Source organism: Tyto alba, unplaced genomic scaffold, assembly GCF_018691265.1.
Source record: "Tyto alba isolate M040663 unplaced genomic scaffold, T.alba_DEE_v4.0 Super-Scaffold_42, whole genome shotgun sequence".
NCBI classification, from domain to species: Eukaryota; Metazoa; Chordata; class Aves; order Strigiformes; family Tytonidae; genus Tyto; species Tyto alba.
The window spans coordinates 7,124,202-7,143,515 of NW_024881318.1; the positions used below are offsets into that span (position 1 = coordinate 7,124,202).

At 41.3% G+C, this 19,314-nt stretch overlaps 1 protein-coding gene across 2 annotated transcripts in view; it reads left to right on the forward strand.

Annotated features, from left to right (window-relative positions):
* ST8SIA5 (ST8 alpha-N-acetyl-neuraminide alpha-2,8-sialyltransferase 5) overlaps positions 1-19,314 on the forward strand; it is a 74,570-nt gene that overhangs the window by 12,975 nt on the left and 42,281 nt on the right. For both annotated transcript variants that reach the window (XM_033011203.2, XM_042804443.1), the window contains exon 2: positions 12,766-13,471. In XM_033011203.2, coding sequence (XP_032867094.1) covers positions 13,341-13,471 — 131 coding nt within the window. In that variant the 5' untranslated portion in view covers positions 12,766-13,340. The remainder of the gene's footprint in view (positions 1-12,765; positions 13,472-19,314) is intronic.

A 19,314-nucleotide genomic window follows, 5' to 3' on the forward strand; every position in this document is an offset into this window, starting at 1 on the left:
CCTTCCCTCTTACTTGTCATCAAGCATCTGTAAAAGACTGGAGCTCAAGCCAAATAAGTCAGGACACATGGGGTTTGAGGTATCAACAGAGCCTTTGACAAGGTCTGAAACAGGATTGGTAGTTGTGAAAACACGATGTCACTTGGAGCCAAGCAAAAACTCATCTGCACTAAAAAATGTCTCCTCAAGAACACAATCTCTCTATGTTTGCTGCCAATTGTACTTGATTAATCAGGTTTATGTGGGGGTGTTCTCCTTCACTCCATTCCTAACAGCATATTTTTCCATAAATGATCTTAATCTTGCACATAATTAATTGCCTGCAAGATCACGACTGTTCCAAAAAGTTGCAATATTTTTGCCCTTCAGAAACTAATAAAATTCTTGTTGAAAAGCCATAAATACCTTTCCAAGACATCAGCCCCACAAAGTTCTTTATTCTTTTAAAACTAATGATTGTGTGTTTTCCTCCCTGCAAAAAAGTGTGCTGGGAGTTAGGCTGGTTTGGATCCTGTGGAGCTGACTGAAATTTTCCTGCTGGAGTCTATTAGTTTCAAACCAGGGAGCATTTATGTGCCACACACCTGTTTCCAACAGCTCACCCACCTCTATAAAACAGCTGCAGCAGAAAGTCCTATTCATGCTGGAGAAAATGCATTTTACAATAGCTTCCCATCCCCCATCCAGATGGGATCAAGCTGAGGCAGCTGCAGTCCAGGTCCCATGAGAAGTACTACAGAAAGTGCAATTAAAATAATTAGTTAATGCCTTTTTTTTTTATCCAGCATGGTAACAAATAGGGAAAAAACCTTGAAATAGCTGTTCTACATATCAGTCCAATATGATATTGGATGCTTCCCAGGATTGCTCTAAACTTTCCATAGGGCTTTAAAAGGGTTTGTGGGTGCTCGGCCAGTTGCTGGATTAAGGTTCTCTATTACCAGTGGTAACGGGGATAGGTTGAAGCCACTTGCACAGTAGATTTTGCTGTGAGAACAAAAGAAAAAGTGAGCCTGAATTGATAATAAAGTGATTTAGGTTCTGCTTCCTTCCTTGGAAATCAAGATTGCCTCCCATTGATTTAAGCGTGTACTGGTTTAGGCTCTGATTAAGTAGAATTTGCCCGATGATTCAACTTTATGGGGGATGTACAAATGAAAAATGCATGGCCAAATACGTCCCTGGCACAACTCAGTGATATCTGGCATTTACCCAGTCATCAGCTGCTTGTTGTTTGAGGGTTTAACTGCTAACCTTCAAATGGTGCCGCAAGTGAAGATTTCTGTCGTAGGCATTTTAATTCATTTTCCTGAAGTGTTCATAGCAAGTAAAGCAGTGTACCAGGAACTGTAGCCCCAGTAATCTGTATTTGTTATTGCCATAGCAAGTGGTATTTAGTTTGCAGCCAAGTGAGATGACCAAAGGGTGAAATATAACCTAAAAACCAGGGCAGATTCTCTTAAAAACCCTTAGCTTCCCTGCTGTCACTCAGATTTCATCCACGGGCCAAATTATGCAAACACGAGTATTTTTTCAATTTATATTCCTGTCACCATTCCCTGCCATCCCTGTGGGGGAACCGGGAGGTCGTGCATCTTAGTGAAGGGCATGAAAATAAGGAAATGTTGAATAATAAATGCTTCAGGTCATGCAAGCTGTTCCTATCTCCTGCCTTCCTGACAGATGATTACAGAATAGCCTAGCTGAGGAAGTTTTGAGTGGCTCACACAGTGATTCTGGGGTGTTAGTACATGATCTGTGAACCTGTCAATGCTCTTAGCCTTTGCATGGGTTGTCAAAGGAGGTTTTGAATCTCAGTAAGCACTTTGCTGTGTGCTGGGGTCTTCCAAAAGCTATGTGCTATATAGCTGGGCATTTCCTTTTAATAGTTTCAAATTATTTCATTTATGTTGCTTTTAAAATTCTTTCAGTTCTAGGAGAATGTTATTTTTAAGTATCTGATTTTCTTATATTGTCTGGAAATGTAACTGCTCCTCTCTCCTCACCACATACCATTTTTGAATGTTACTGGGAGGAAGAAATACCATGACTCCCCATATTTGCCTTGTCTTCCTTTTGACTGCGAGAGGAGGAATAACAGTGGAAGTGGGAAGAAGGGTTAGCAAAGGGGAGTGCTAGTCATGTGGACAGAATGCCAGCAGCCAAGCTGGCACATGTTGTTTCATTCGCATGAAACTATGTTTTATTCATTTGCTGATGATCATCTACAGTAGCTATGAGAGAGAAAAAAAGAGTACCAGAGCAATACTGGAAATCTAGCTGAAATTCTGTAGCTTTGTCCCCCTTCAATGGCAAGTGGCTGCAGGAAACGTGAATTTCTGTGACAGTTTCACTGGAATTAGTAAAGGCACTTACAGTGGATTCAGTGTTAAGAGGGAAACATTAATATCTCACTTCCTTATGTGGTTTTCATGCCGTTTTCACACTTGGCCCTCTCACCAGCGTTTAGGCATCTACCATGCAGATACCTGCAGCTGAACTGTTCATCCCAAGCTCCCATTGTAGTCAGGAAAGACAAAGGCAGTTTTAGGATGTGATTCATTTGACATGGCTTAGAAATGTACTTTAGGGTGAAAAGAACTGCTAGTCTCCATGTATTGACTAAATCTCAGCTAACTGCATAGAGGGTTTCGGTAAGCTGTAGGCTCATATATTTATGGTGGGAGTCAAGTACATCTATGTTTAGTGCTATTAATACCCAGATTTCCTGGTACCCATGATCTGTGCCTGTCTTAACCAGGTGATCCTGGGGCATGTCAAGTAGTTCAGGATGGCAGCACCTGGAGAAATGAATCCTGTGCACAGTCAGGTGGATCCTGCTCTTGCAGTTCTCAGACTGACAAAGACATACACTAAAGGGCAGAAGAGTTTTTTTATCTTATAAGTAGAAAGCTTTGTACAGTTGTCCTTGTTACTCCTGCAGTACACCTGCAAGGCCAAGAAATGCTATGATTGCTAGTTCAGAAATGAGGGAAGAGATGCTGAGGAGGGTAAAGATACTCATTTGCATGGCATATAGAGTGTAAGGCAAGGTGACTAAGTGGTAGATGACTCTAGTGCACCATATAAAAATCACAGTTCAAGTGCTGGAAGCAGCTATGCTTTCACAGAAATGCAGTTTTGCCTTCCCAAACCAGCTTGGAGATCTCGGCACTGTGGTGTAGCTCTGCACAAAGTCATGAAGGAAGCCTGATGACACATGAAGCTGAGCCCAAACCTCCTCCTAATTAGGGAATAATAGTTAGGGCTTTTGTCCCCGCACTGGGATAAGGATGAACTTGGCTTTTGGCCTGCTGGGAGGAAGTTTAGGGTTTGACTTCAAAAAAGGACTGGATAGTTCTGCAAAAAGAGCAAATGATTTTTTAATTTAATATCTTTTAATATTAATAACCTAATAGAACCAATGGGATATGAAACACTTGGAGCTGATGTTTGAAGTCAGCTTGGATGGATATTGTTGAACTGTAACTTTTTTGTAGTTCTAACTTTTCACTAGCTGCTGGGAAGATAATACTTTTAACAAGAACATGTAAGTTCTGGAGCACAGACATGTCTGGATGGGAGAGTGGGGATGGAAAGGGAGGGCAGCAGACGTGAAATGCAGAGTTAATGGCCTTCCTGCATTTTTAGGGATGGGTGATGTGCTGGTTCCAGGCAGGTGGTAAATTCAAATATGTATTTAATATTCAAAATCAAGCTCTGCTCTGTGTAGGGCCAGTCAGAGCTTGCAGGGATTTACCAGGTGTGTGGCCCAGAGCAAGATACATATTCTAGTGAAGTTGTTGACCATCTAAACTCAGATCATGTGCCACAGCAAAATGTTTATCATGAAAACACCAATTTTTACCATGCCAGCCAATTCCTTGGCTTTATCAACTGGAAGGAGCAACGCTGAGGAAAAAGGCATGTCCTTCCTTTATCCAAAGCAGATGGATGCTATGTGTATAGATCTGAACTACAGCTTCCTTGGATTTCCAAGCCAAACCTGTAGTGATATCTAAGGCAAGGGGATAGCACCTGAATATGAGTTGTCAGAGGGAAATTGATGATCATGCCATAGTTCCTTGCAGCACTGAAAGGCCTTAAATTCCCTTTTGTTTTGTATTAGATAGTGTACATTTTTCCAGTTGGGAACAGCAAATGGAAAAACTCTTCCCAGGGTGATATATTGTGAGGGATGGCTCCAAGCCTGAAGGAGGAAAAGCAAGAGAAAAAGGGAGACTAGAAAGCTGTAAATTAAAACGGGGTAACTGACATTTCATACACCCTTTCAACCTTTCTTTTAACTTCCTTGTCTGTTAAACCTTAGAGCAAAAATTTGAATCTGTTTATAATGACAGTATGCAACAGTATAGCATATATCCTCCATAATCTCTTTGTCTTTGCCGCAATAAAGAGAATTTTGTGTGATTATTGACCCTTTTATTAAGTAAATATTTTATCTGTGATTTCAATGGATATGAACTCACAGCATAGTTCTTGTTTGCCAGCTGCTCTCATGGACTGCAAGGACCCACAAACAGTACTACTTATTAATTTTGTTATCACATCAGGGAAAAGCTCTCCTCATCAACTAGCTAACTTTTGGACCCATGAAACATTCAGTGTGAGTCTGTCACTGTGGCTCATTTTCTTAAATACTGCATGGATTACAAAAGAGGAATACTGATGTGTGAAATGGGAACCAAGATAATGTCACAAAATGAAGATCCAAAATGCAGATACAATGTTTAATTTTAAAGTGATTGTGAAAAAAGCAACTATCTGATGTAGAATATCTTCACTTGTGACTTTTTGCTGTTTAATGTCCCAACATACTGAATCACATTTAAAAGTTAAATGCATTGAAGAATACGTTTGTAGACTGAGCCCAAACAACCATGTTTTTACTATGCTTGAGCCTTACATTTATCTTCCTCCTTTATCCAGATCCAAAGTCTTAGTCTCTCACTGCCACTAGCTGTTTTGTTGCTGCTATTTCCTCATATGGGTCTTATTTATTGTCATTTGACAGAAACTAAAAATGCAGTTTAGAAAATGATTTATCCAGAGTGATTTGTTCCCAGCAAGACCTTTTTAGCTACACAGTAACATGAAAGCATCAAAGTGTCAGGAGAACTTTTTAAAAATAAGCTGCCCTGATGCTAAAATAATCTTTAATTGATTGAGAATTGCACCAAGCCTGGCAATCTGAGCCATTTATTATTATTTTTCCTTTCAAGCTTCAGCTTCATGTGATTTAAAGTGACTGAATTACAGTTCCCACATACCTTCCTACCCACACTGCATGAAAAAAACCCACGCACAAACTTCTTAGTTCCAGAGGAGCTGCTGGATACACCTGGAAGAAAATAAAAAATCTGATTTGAAGTGAAGTTTAAATAAAGGTGGTGACGATGGGAATGTTCTGCAAAAAACCCCCTATGCTAGCTAAATGCTATGCTGTGTTTCCCTCTCCTCAGGGGAGAGCTCTCCTGGGGATATCTCTCCCTGTCAAAGGCATTTCCTTAATGTCTGTTTGTAGAGCACTGGATCCCATAAACCAGATACTGTTACAGCTCCCTGCATTGGAGATTAATAATGGGTTGTGGATAAACTACCACTCTGTGTGCCCCTTTTTAGAATTTTAAAGAAAAACACAACCGACTGGCTATACTTGGCTATTTGAATAAATAACCTGTTGCAGGTTCTTTAGCAAAAGGCCACCACCACCACTAAAGGCTGCTGATAAACGTGCAAAACTTTCTGGCTGAAGGGAAGGAGGCTGTACAGGCAGTCTGATGCTACAGAGAAGTAAGCACTGGAAGTAAGTGGAATATAGCAAATGTCAGTAGGATCAGTTATGGTGTTTTCTCTTGGCAGTATGTTGTGGAGGATGGAAGTCTGGTCAGACATTCATTAGTCATAACTAGTGATGCTTTTAGAAGTATTTCAGCCATGCTCATGATATGGTGGGGTGTGTGAGCAGGGAAAGCATGGATCACCACCTTCAGCCTGGGGCGTGTTTTTAGACTCATGCCAGTACAAGGGGGCTCATGAGTTGTGGGTAGCTGCAGTTTTCCCAAGGGCTATTCTGTGTTCAGGGCAGAACAACTCCCATGCTAGTCCCAAGATTCAGCTGAGTTTAAGATCTCACTGTAAGTCCTTATGGGAATCATAGCCCTGGACAATTCACGGCAGCCAAGAGCTAAACAAGGATTTTCATTTAACTCCCAAAATTTCAAGAGGAGGAAGATGCTTAAATACCCTTTTGGTTGCAGCCCTCAATCTCCCTGCCCATGTCAGCACTGTCTGTTACAGCGCAGTGACATTTATGTTCACAGATCCAGCAAAGCTCAAACTGCTGGTAGAGGTTAGAGGTGATCCAGGCTGTATCTACAGATGAGTTTCTCAGTCTGGTGGCCAGCTGTCCCCTCAGGACTCCTAGACTTTTTTGTCAGCATAATGGTTCACTGTGGCCTTGGGTTTGCATCCCAGTACATGTTTGCATGCTGAGCAAGTTGCATGCTATCAAGCATCATCTCTAAATTACAGTCTTGCTCTCTGTCAAAGGTGCTAATAAATCCCTCTCTCATCTTTCTTTTTTGCCTGTTTAAATTATATATTCTCATGTCAAGAACTAGCTCTGCTATTGCCCAGCCACAGTGTCTAACATAGTCCTGTTCCAGGAGTGGTCCCTGTTTGCTACCCTAATACAAATAAGCATGACCCAGAAATTCATTACAGATTGCAGATCCAAAGAAAGGAATTTGAAAGGACCACCAGTTTTATTAATAGTCATCTCTGTAACTGCATGCAGGTCAGACTGGACACCGTGCAGAGCTTAAAAGCTGAACCTATGCTGTCACAGGAGGGGTAGAAAGATGTGCCTAGACACAGAACTGTAAGGATAGAGATTTCTTTCTTTTGGGTTGGTTGTCCAGATTTCCAGTGAGCACTTCCACAGTGCCAGAAAAGTGAAATAAAAAGTAATCCAGGAAGAGTGGAGATTTTTGAAGACCACAGAAGCCAGATGGACTTTTCTTTTATTTATAATTTTTTGTCATGCACTGAACTAAGCAGAGACTAGCATAGACTATTTAAAAAATCATGACATGTCTGAAAACATACTGGCTTTGTCTAGAAAAGTAACTCAGATAAACAGGTAGACTACCCAAGACAACATTTGTTGCCTACAATGTGTAGTTAGTATTGTAATCAGTGCTGTAGGAAGACATCAAGAAGAATGGTTTGAAAGCTGAATGGCTGGACTGCTTGAAAATTTGTGTGAATTGATTATGATGATTAATTCAAGAGGAATAGACTTTATTCCCTTGAATGCAAGATCAATGCAGAACTGTGGAAAAAAGGCAAAGATAACTTCTCCTAAATAATTTTCTAGAGTAGGTATTTTCTACATATTGATTATAAGCATAATGTAAAATTTTTAAAGTACTTTAGCTGATTATTCAGAGGAATATTTTCTTTTTCATATTTACCCCCATTCTGATTAGTACTACGCACTGACACAGCAAAACATATTCCAATGTCAAATTCGTCTCTGCAAATTAAATCTGACTTTATATACCATATTACAGGTTTTTAAAATATCTCATATTAACATTTTTTATTTTTGCTGTAAAAATATATTGTTAAAATAGTGAAATAATTATTAATTAGGTTTTTCAGCTCTAGGTAATATATGATCCTTATTCTGACCCTGGGAAGTATTTGTTCATTGTAGCATTAATGCTAGAATATTTTCAGCAAAAAGAAGTATCAAAAATTTAAAGTGCCATTAAACTTGTAAAGTGAGTGCCACTGACCCCAGCACTTTCCAGGCTTTCACTAGAAGGTTTTAAGTGTGGTTTTGATAAACTAGGTGGGAGTTATGACTTGCTTGGCATAGAGGCAGGATCATGTCCCTGTTCTGAGAGCCAGTGTTGGCTATGGAAACCCTTTGACCCCTCTATGGTTCTGCCAACATCTCAGTCCTCTTGATTTCGTGCTAAATCCAGAGCTCCCATGCAGCCCTCGAAAATCAAACCAATGTTTTTAACAGATGATTCCTGTAAAAGCAATTTGATTCTGTTTCTTTTTCCCTGCAGAGAAACTGAGCTTCCATCATTCTCAGTTTACAGGGTTATTGTGAGCCTGTACAGGATCATAACAATTACACTAAACTTCCTATATTTTCTAGGAATCTGGAAACACTACTGGGAAAGCAAGGCTGTCCCTAGCATTGAGCCCAGCTTAGTTTTGTGCATTGCTATACACTGTAGCAAGCCCTGCTATAAGGAACTGTTCATAGTAAGTGTACAGCACTATAGCCATGGCAGCCTCTGCGTTAGAGTTTCCTACCAGTGAGAGGAAGACCTCATTCCTTTTCCAACAGAGATGTTGTTAGCAGTGTAAGAAAGGGATACTTTATGTACTGGGCCATGTCTCCCCCAGTGCCTGTGTGACCCATAATTGGAAGGAAACTGGTCATGAGTCAGTAGATGATGTAATGTATATTCAGTGTACAGACCATATGTTATCTTCAGGACACTTCCTCCAATGCAGGCAACTCTACAGGTAGGAGGCCTGGTGCCAAACTAGCTGTTGTCATCTCCCTGTGGTTTAGCCCAACTCAGAAGGAAATAAATATTTACATCTTAGCTGAATCCTTTCAGCTTCCTTCAGTATCCCAGTCTAAGACATATGGATTTGTGGCAGTGATGGGGGACTAGACATTGTGAAGCACTAAATTATGCTAATAAATTCATGTTTTATATCTGCAAAAGAATTAATATTGATAAGCATATGTTTATGAGTTTCATATTCATCAGAACCTTCCAGGCGTATACCTATGTGCCAGTGCTTTGCAAAATCAGGGATCTAGCAGTTGACTCAAACATTGTAGAAACTGTAAATAGACTTGATTTAATTTTAATTTAGGGGAAAAAATGAAATGTAAAAAGTGTTCTACTAAAACTGTTTACAGCCTGTAGTATTCTACTGTGCTGTGTGTGAAGTTCTTTAGTCTGCATAACAGTCATGAAGAGGAGTGGAGAGCGGCTGAGCAGGCAGGGAGAGAAAAAATTCTGAAGGGGAATGCAAAATATGTTTTGCTTTACTCTGAACCTGCACAATACTGTGAGTTTAACATATTCAGGTATGTATACCATAATTTAAATAACCAACAGACAGATGCTGATATCCAAGACACTAAACATCCTTGCTTTCAGGTGATAATAGAGTACATAACCAGTCACTGATGCAAATTGGACCTGTTCATCAGAAGTTAGCTTTTCTGTTTCATTTGCATTAAAAAATAAACTGTAGCTTAGAACTGAGGGCTGCATATTGTCCTTTCAGCAGAGAGAGATGTGCTTGTTCCCTGAACAAAAGAAGTTGAGTCTGACTACTACCAGGTTTTATCCTTTCACTAGTTTAGCTTCCCTTGTGTGGAGCTTCAGAAACATGGTCTTCATTGTTAATGTTAACTTTTTTTTTTCTTTTTAAATTTATTTTTAAATTAATTTCTGCTTCATTTGGACTTAAGATCAAATGATGAACTCCCATTGGAAGCTATCACTGTCTGGAGCATGTTAATATTTGTGTTAGAGGGCTCAGATTCTCATTGTTCAGACTGGAGGAATTTCTTGTGGTAGCTTATCTCTGATGATATTTAGCAAGCATCTCACATACAACAAATAAAGGCCAGCACTGTGTAAGACAGACTGCTTCTGGCAGCTTCATATTGTGATAGGCTATGATCAGTTCAGTTTTGGCACTTTTGCTTTAACCTCTGAACTCTATATGCCAAGAAACAATATAGGAATACCCTTTCTGAACTTGTGCATATCATGCACCATATCTGTCTCTCCCTCACCATTGCATAAGAGGTATTTTGAGTAGCTGATACTAGTTAAGTGATATTTGACCCTTTGGTGATGGAAGAGATCTTATTTACTGGTTTCCTGCAGTCTGGAATGAGGCTGACTGGAGTATAGCATGATGTGGCCTGGACTCCCTGTATGTTACCAGTGCCATTGTAGCTACATTGCCTGTTGCAGGTCAATACCAACGTGACTAGCAGCCAGTGCTGTCCATAGCACTTGAGGCCCAGGCATGCCCCGCAAATCTGTGTTTGCCACACAATTTACTGTAACGTCCTTTTCCCCAAGCCCTTCTCAAACTCTGCAGGGGCTCTTTCGCTCTCTTTGCTTGCTTAAGCGCAGGGTGTAAAATCAGTAAAAAAAAAAGGGGCCTGATGCTTTCAAGAAGGCCTGTAGTTGACAAATCAAACTCTCAAAGGTCCCGTGGGAATGAGTGCTGGCATTGCTCATTCAGCTCTTTGGCATGTACTATATGACTGTTTTCACTCACAACAAATGTTGCAGACAACCTTGAGCATCCTTTGAAAAATCTGTCAATAGACATTCTATTTCTTTATGCTTGCACAGAGCTGCTCTGCTTCCAGTTCTGCAGGGTTATTGTAGTACAGGGCTGAAGGCAGCAAACAGATTCCTTCTACATGTGACATCAGGAATGGTGTTTGTGTAAGATCTGGCACAGAAAACCCTCTGCACTTACATATCTTTGTACTTGCTTTTTTCTTCAGGTGTGCAACTCTCCTGCACATAGGCTTCTCAGGTGCTGTATTTTCTGGCTAGCTCTGATACAGCAGAGAAGGATGAGAGGACACAGAAAATAAAAGACTGACAGAGAGTACATGGTGTTTTCGGGCTGTTTACTACGGCTCAGGCTGACCATCAGTCCAGGAGAAAGAGCAGCTGCTAGGCTTATGTGTTTGGTGCACTACAGCACAGATATCTCAAGAAAAAATCACTTTGAATGGAAGGGAATAGAGGAAGAAAGGCTGAAAGTGTTTTCACCAAAACCTGGGTGATACTAATGTCTGCAAAACTGACCTCACAAAGGTCATAAGAAGCCAAATTCTATTCCCTGATACTTTATTGTTATTGTAAAATAACTCTTGGAGGAACTGAGACAAATTTCTCAGAATTTTTAAAACTATCGATAAAAATCTAAAAAATTAAAGCATTAAATACCTTTTCCTTCATATCTACCCTTACTGGCCTTACCTCTCAGCTTCTTCATAGCAATCTGCCTGTGTGGTATCTTATGGGGTCCCATCTTGGGATTCTGATGGCCATACTGCTTTTCCTGTTACTGAGACGGATATGCAGTTAGTTCTATCTGAATGATATGGTTCCTGTATGGAAACATTCTCTTATTATATGGGCTTACATGAACTGATCATTAAAAGAAACATAATTGTCCCTAGAGCTGATGACTTTGACAAAAGGGAATCAAATGCTTTTGCTATTTAATTTGCAGTCCCCTGGTATGCATGTTATTCCCAGTACAGTACAAATGAGTGCATCTGACTCAGTTATTTTTCTAATCGAAGTGTTGTTTTTCTTCCCCTGGTTCAGGAAGACCCTGAACCACAAAATGGTAGGAGGGTGTTTCCAAGGCAGTATCAGTATGTCCTTGCCCTCTTCTACTTTTTCCTGTGTATCCATCACTGGCCACTGTCAGGGACCAGGCACTGTTCTGGATAATCTTTGATCTGACCCAGGAGCACCACTCTTTTTATAGGTACAGGTAATAACTGAAGCATTTAGCAGGGTTCACAAACACATGTGTGGGAGCTTTGAAAGGGACCACAGAAAGACATGTCAGAGACTTGGATCCCTGAACCTCTGAATAGTCAAGGGTGTCTGAAGGGCTCATCTCCTCTGGGGGTTCCTGCCTGCAGGAGTTTGGGGTGACCAGGTTCCTACCTTAAACACTTTTGATACTTTTGTTGCTTAAAATTAGGTAAAGCAAAGCCTGATTTAGCCCTTGATTGTCTTGCTTAAATCACCATAGGCCATGCTGAGGTCTAGCTCTGGCTTCAGGAACTGGGTTGAAAGGGTTGCACAGTTACCTTTGGCCCTTCTTCCCATGCAGCACCAATTACAGCTGAGACAAAGTCCAGAAACATTCCCCATTTGCTGCTTCACACAGCTGGGCTGCTGGCACACTAGAACATTTTGCATATGCTGATTTAACTGTTGGAAAATTTATTCACACAAAAATCTTCCCATTCTCTTAGACAAAGGATTTTTCCCCCCACATTTTGTTGTCAAAATCCTTTTCCCATCTGTTTTTGGGGCAGAACAACCTCCTAGCCTGAATATTTCATTCATGGATAAAGCTTTCATTGGAACTTGTTTTAAGAAGCTAAGGGTTGAGGGCAGATTTTGCTCCCAGTGAAATCAGCAACAAAACTCCCACTGATTTCCTTGTGAGCTGAATTGAGCCTCTCCTGACAATGGGGAGATTTTTAGAGGAGTTATGATGGCCGTGGACAAGGTCTTGTTGCTTTGCCCTTTCAAAAGAGAACTGTTTCTGGTGGAGGAACAATCAGAATATTTGTCTCTTTAAATGAATGGCTCTTAGAGCCTGCACTGAGAGGCAGTCTCCCTCTCTGCGGCTGTGAGGCTACTCAGAGCCTCCAGTAAATCAGCATGCAGGAACTGAGAGCTCTGTCCTTGAAGAGATGCACAATGACCTTGCTTATGCTTACTCTGGAGGAATAACCAGGAGAAATACAGGAGTCCAAATAGTGAGCGGTGTATGACTAAAGGCACTGCATTCTGCATGCAAATGCTACATTTACTGAAGGGACGGTATGGACAGCACACTGCTACACGAAATGCCTCTTTCATGCTAGCCTGACCAGATTGCTGCTGTTGTTTTTTGCAGGGGACTGAATGAAATCCTCATGATCGTTACATGCTTGTTCAATAATAGCACACCCCAGTCACGTCTCCTTGCAAGCACAGTTCGTTGGAATCACTGAGCAGAAGCAAAGAAGAGCTGACGACTATGTGTTTCCAACGCGGGTTGCCGGAGCTCTGTGTTTGCCATTGGCTGCAGTTTTCTGGTTTATTTGCAGCTTCCCCCATCTGGAATATGAAAACGGGATTGAAGTAAATTGCTAGCAGCGGGTTTTCAAGAGAGGCTTAGAGGGAACAGAATGCCTCTTGCACAGCACAGGCTGCCTGCACTGAAAGAGCTCTGAGAGATGATTTTAGATGTTACCCACGTCTGAATCTCCTGGAAACTTTAACATAAAAGCAAGCTATTGCGCACAATCCTGGAGCTAACATCCAAAAGGGGCAAGGAAGGGGCAGCAGGGCCAAACAATGGGATACCTTGTCCTCAAATTGCTCACAGAAAAGCCAGCAAGCATTCCCCTCCGCTTCCCAGCAAAAAGGGCATGAGAGTGACAATGAACTGAATTTTATCCAGTGGAGCTTCAGTGGCTTTTAAGCAGGATGGGATACACTGACCCTTCATCAAGCAGGGATTTGCTGGGAAACAGAACTTTGTTCTTCATATTCATCTGCGCCTTTGCCGTGGTCACCTTGCTGCAGCAGATCCTTTATGGGAGAAACTATCTCAAAAGGTAAGGGGGGATTTGATGGAATAAGAAAAGTTGTCTGATCGGACTGAATGGAGACAGAGATCTAGCTATACCATTATAACAGTTTAACTACTTCTCAGTGTTGTGCTGACAGTATTAATATCTTGTCAATCTGTGAAGGTACATCCAGCATCTGTAATGTCTGTTAGATTATTAATGAAGGAGAATGTTAGTCAGAATATAATGACTTGTGTGTTTCTTATATTGTGTTTTAATCCTCAACTGTTGTAAAAATCTAGGTTTTACTAACTTTAGACTGACTTGTAGCATTTAAGTATTTGCCCCTGATCAGACCCTGCCATATAGACTTTTCACCCTGTGTAAATTCAAGATAAAATGGCTTGAGAGGTTAAATTAAGGTAGCATGATCATTGCCTAAAGTTTAAAGTCTTTAGAAACAAACATGCAGATGCAATTCCTAAGATCAAAGTGGAAATATTAATTTTCCATATAACAGAGTGCTTTATTTTTTCACTGCTATGCTCTCATGAATTACTGCTGAGACCACTTTGTTGTAAAGCACATCAGACCTCGATCTGAGAATGGTACTGTTCTTTTTACAGAAAACACCAGTGGGGATATTCAAGTGTTTAACCTTGACCCATGAAGAGTTTATTTTAGTTAAATCTAGTTTGAGCTGTTACACTTGTATGACTTTATAAAGGGGAATGTTTCTCTTACATGCTTTGAGGTAAGTGGGTTTCAGTAGTGTAGGGAGCTGCTGTGGAATTTTTTACTGGAATTTAGCTGCATTTTGCCAGAAGAGATCAATGGTTTAGTTCTTGCCTGGTTTCTAACTCATGCAGTTGTTTGCCTTGTGCCAAGAGCAAGCAAAATGCTGACAAATCAGCAAGTGTTTCTCTCGGAGGGGGGGGAACAGCAAACATGATATTAATATGTATAGACAGAAGCATTGTAGTTTATCCACAGAGCAATTTGTGTGCCTTGCTTAGCAGGGAAGCCTTGGCTGGGGGACTCTGTCTGCTTTTGGGCACTTCCAGAAAAATGTGACTCAGTTGGAAGGAGCAAGAATGAGCAGAGGTGTAGAAAATGTGTTTGCTTGGAGAAAAATGAGGGGAGATATGATAACTGTCTTGAAATACCTAAACTATTTCTGCCAAGTGGAAGGTAATGAAGACATTTCAGTGAAGACTCACAAAATGACAAGAAGTCATGGGTTTAAGATGCAGCATGAAAAATTTGGGTTTAACCATGAAGGGAAACTTTTAAAGAATAAGGTTACCTGGGGAGGTATAAAATCTCCATCTCTGGGGGCTTCAGGAACCTGTTAGGTAGAGAAGTACCAAGCTGCCCTGGTCTTGAGAGAATGATTTTATGACCAATTGAGGTTTCATCTTGCCTTATTTTCTCAGTTTTTCCCATTTGTCCTGCAGGACTTGCAGCCCTACCAATACTTGCTTTTCTACGTCACAATGACTATAACAGGATTAAAGCAATGAAAAATAAATCCCAAATATAAATTGAAATGAAAAAATGGCAAAATAAAGATGAAATTATGAGAAGATGTAACTAAAACTCCTCCAGCGAGTGATCTCTGTGGCCAGTCTCTGTCTTGCCTCATGCCCTGGAGCCTTTCCTGTCATCAGCAGGCTGCAGGGAATGAAAAAGGGGTGATGTCCAATTCCCAGGCTTGCTAGGAGAAAGTCTGGTTCTAAGCACTCTGACATCAGAGAGGCTTTAGCAGGGAAATGTGTGTACATTTTGTCACTGTGACTGGAGAACACATGTTGTTTTGTTTGTTTGTTTGTTTGTTTAAATTTTTATTCCAGCTTGTAATGATTTGTTTCTTTCCCTTTTTCTCAATCATATGAAAGACACTCAAAGAGGGTTCCCCCCCACTCAGTGCAGGGAAAAAGCACTTTGGCTCCTTTCTGTTGGGAAGTGGTAGTTCCCATCTTTCATGGAAATGAAAATGCAGGATGTGGCAGTCTCAGGCTGTCAGTTATTAATGGTAGAAAGGAGATTTACATAGCAGCCTACATAATGTTATCATGAAGGTACTTTTTCAGTTTTTCTCTCTCTCTCACTCTCACACGCTGCAGTACGTTGTGGTGACCATTCCTGGGCAGTTTGATTGCCAGTTTGCTCCATGCAGGGATAGCTGTAACCTTTACTGAGTCTTTTCTTTCACAAACCTCCTGTGTTTAGTCCCCTGTTAGAAGCTGATGCTGGCTGTGAGGTTCCTTGGACACGTTATAGCTTGCACCTCCAGGGACCACGGTGGAGCTGGTGGTTTTGGAGAGCATCCTTGCAGAGGGGAAGTGGGATATATATAGCTTTGGTGCTGCTTGCCAAGCTGGAGCTTGGGGACGCTGCCTAAACCTAAAGCCATTTACTCATTAGGATTCAACATACTACTTGTTTTATGATAGCCTTTGCCTGCATCCCAACATCTGCAACAATAACAGGCCTCTGGGCCTCTTCCTAAGGCAGTGGGAAGAAATTCCCTCGTGTATTTAGAGAAACCTGAAAATTGCCCTGAAGTGCTATTTCAGTAAATGTACAATGCTTTTAAGCCTAAGTATAACACAGAGCTAGCTTATTTATCTGCAAGAATATGGTGGAAATGGATAAAGCCCACCAAGACAGGGGGAATCTGACTGAAAATAAGCAGCTTGGGCACAATGCACAGGACAGCATAGGCAAGGGACTGGCCCCAATAAGCAGTGTGGACAAAGGTACCCTATTCTGGAGGAAGATGGAAAAGTTAGCTGTATGATGTAAGCTGTGCCATGCCACTTGCTCTTACAAGTGGGGAATGGACTGGTTTTATTGCCATAAAAACTGATGTGAAGCTCTCTGTGGAGGGTGCCATGGAAGCTCGTGGTTCTGCATTTGCCACAGCCATGTTCCTCCCAAATGCTGACTCTGGGGATGGCAGGACTGCAGACAGGGGAGGATGCTCCAGGAAATAAGCTCTGCTCAGTGAAATCTGATACAGGGCCCAGCCTCTAGTCAAGTCCTCTCTTTCCCCTTAATGAGATATTAATGAACTCCTGGCATTGCTGGAAGAAGGAGAAAATGTCAAGGCTGAATTTCTAGGTATTCACACATTTTTCACTCACCATATAATGTTCTGTGCACCTTCCCCTGATGTTTTGTACCATGTTACTGGAAAGTAGAATTGTGCCCACCTTTTTTATCTTTTTAAAATTTTTCTCCAAGTGGGATGGATGTGGTTGCTCTCAGCAAGGCCAATGCCTCATCCCTGTAGTAGCAGCTAAAGTTCTAACGAGAGAGTTAAACTGCAAGCTGGAGAATGACATCGGGAAGCTCTGGTCTCTGTAGCTCCTGATCCTGAGTAAAAAGGATGATGAAATGAGATATAATTAAGGGACTTTAATACGGATCTCTGGGGTAATTATTTTTTATTTTAGGATTAATGTGATGATTAAGAATCCACTGCATTGATCTATTAAAGTAGGTTAAATGCTGTGGACTTCTGCTTAAATCCAGATCTTCCTCTTGCCTTTATATTGACTCATCTTTCCAATGCTCGACGTTCAGCTAAATTTTCTTTTGAATCAGATGCTCAGCTGAGGGCTGGCCTTTTTTTTTGTGAGCACTTGTTTGGCCAGCAGGGAATAATCCTGGATTACATGAGAAAACTGCCACTACAGTAAAAAGTGTTGAAATGGTCCCTGTCTTCATCTCCTAACATATAGCATGGGAGAGTTCAATAGGACAGTCCTTGCCTGCTTTGGCAAGGGAAAAATATCAGAGCAATACTTTGCTATATACCAGTATTCTATTGGCAGGGAATTCACTAAATACTGCTTTGTTTAACAGCCTGACTCCTGCACAGGATGACAGCCAGCTGAAGAGGGGAATCTGCCACTTTAAAACTATTTTTTTTCAGCCAAGTGAGGAGAGCACATTTTTCAAAGCTATTAAAGATTTTAAAAAAAGATTACCCCGGGGTCTGTTGTAGGGGACGCATACAATAACTCAAAGAATCACACAGCAAGAAACAGCAGACCTTCCCATGCAGGCAGCCTGCATTGTTTGGAGGCTTTACATCTTTTAAATGAGAATAAAACATCACTCCTATGTGTGTGTACCCTATAATTAATATCAGACTCTCATAACTTGAAGTTATACCACCATTTTGGTATTTCTGAAGCATCTTTTATTGAACAGTTGCAGATCAGTCCCCAGGTATATCTACCCCTTTCCTTACCAGCATAAGAAAGATAACACATGATCATTTTTTGCACAGCATGGACAAATAAGGAATAAACCTACAGAAAATAAACCTTGACTACACCTTAAGAGATCATTTAGTCTGTGCTGTGCTATAAAACAAGATCAGATCTTACTTATAGCAGTGATGGCAGTAGTTGCAATGTGGACGGGGGCTGCATGTGGTCTGAGTTGTATTTTGCCCAAGCTGAGCTCTTGAAGAGCTACAGGTAACTCATGTCAGTTGAGAGCTCCTCCCCCATACCTGACATGTGCTCCTCTGGCCTGTTCATAACACCCTGTGAAGGTGTTAACCGTAACCTAAGACCACCTATTCCACTGTTTAAAGTCTGTTTCCATTTAAATATTTTTCCCAAGACATGTATGCTGAAGGTCACCTAGTGAGTCATCTCTCTAACACACAGCTTTGTGCCACCTCTGTTTCTTACCAGGGTAAAATATTATCCTAGTGAAATGACATGCGACCCACAAGCCACCTCACTGAATCCCTGACAGGGCTGCAGAGCAGGCCTTGGTTTTGGTCAGTTTTCTTCTGAGAATAGCACTGGAAACTTCAGGATATCGCAAAGTCTTGAAGCAATATACACCAACATGTGTATGTATGGAATATGGCCATCACCTTAAAATTACCAGATCTAGTCTAGCATAGCAGGAGAAGCTGACTTTGGACATGCTCCAACCATTTCTAGGGGATGGGGACCAGGGTGCTGGTATCCCCATCATGCCTATTGATCTTGCAAAGACAAGGAGCTGAATTAGCTTGCCGAGAGGTCAGAGGAACATTGGAGCATGGGCTGAAGAGAGATGGTGGCAATGGGGTGGAGGGGGCAGAACAAACGGGAAGCAGATAGATAAACTCAGCTGCCTGCAAAGTCATCCACTGCTGGTCTTCCCATTCCCTTTCTCATTGCTGCTGGTGGTTGCTTTATATAATTCTTCTGTCTCCCCACATCAAATAAAAGGAGAAAGCTCACAAGTACATGGCACATGAATTAAAGATCTCAAAAAATTTACAAACAATCACAGCTCTATCACAGGCTGCAACAGAGACTTCTATTGTGAAAAGTGTCCTGAAGCCAAAATCTTACCTTCTGCTACTTGGAGTTTTTTTCTGACCCATAATTTTAATTTGCTTTTAAATAAAAGCATCATCAAGTGGCTGATGTTTTAGTACCAGAGCGTGAGGGTTATTTCCTCTCTTGTTCTCCCTGGCAGTGCTCTATATGGCTCTGATGCAGGAAACAGGCAGGGTTTGAATCCCTGCTCCTTCTAGGATTGCTTTATTTCTGACAATGTTGTGTTGCACCTCTGCTGTTAAGATGGCAAAACCACTTGCTGATCCAGTCTGTCAATTGCCAGTCCTTCCCCATTCCCCAGATGACAGTAAATTATGGTAATGAAAGTCAGTTATTTCAGTGTTTTAAATGTGCAAATTTCATTAGCCTGGGTGTGTTGTTCCCTGGTGTGTTACCCCATGGTCCTTTCTGAGCTCAAACCATGGGGGGATGTGAGTTATTCCAGAGTGACCTACAGACACTTGCCCCTTTCACTGTGGCTGTGGCCACACAGCAGTCCCTAAATCACTTCCCACAAGCTCACCC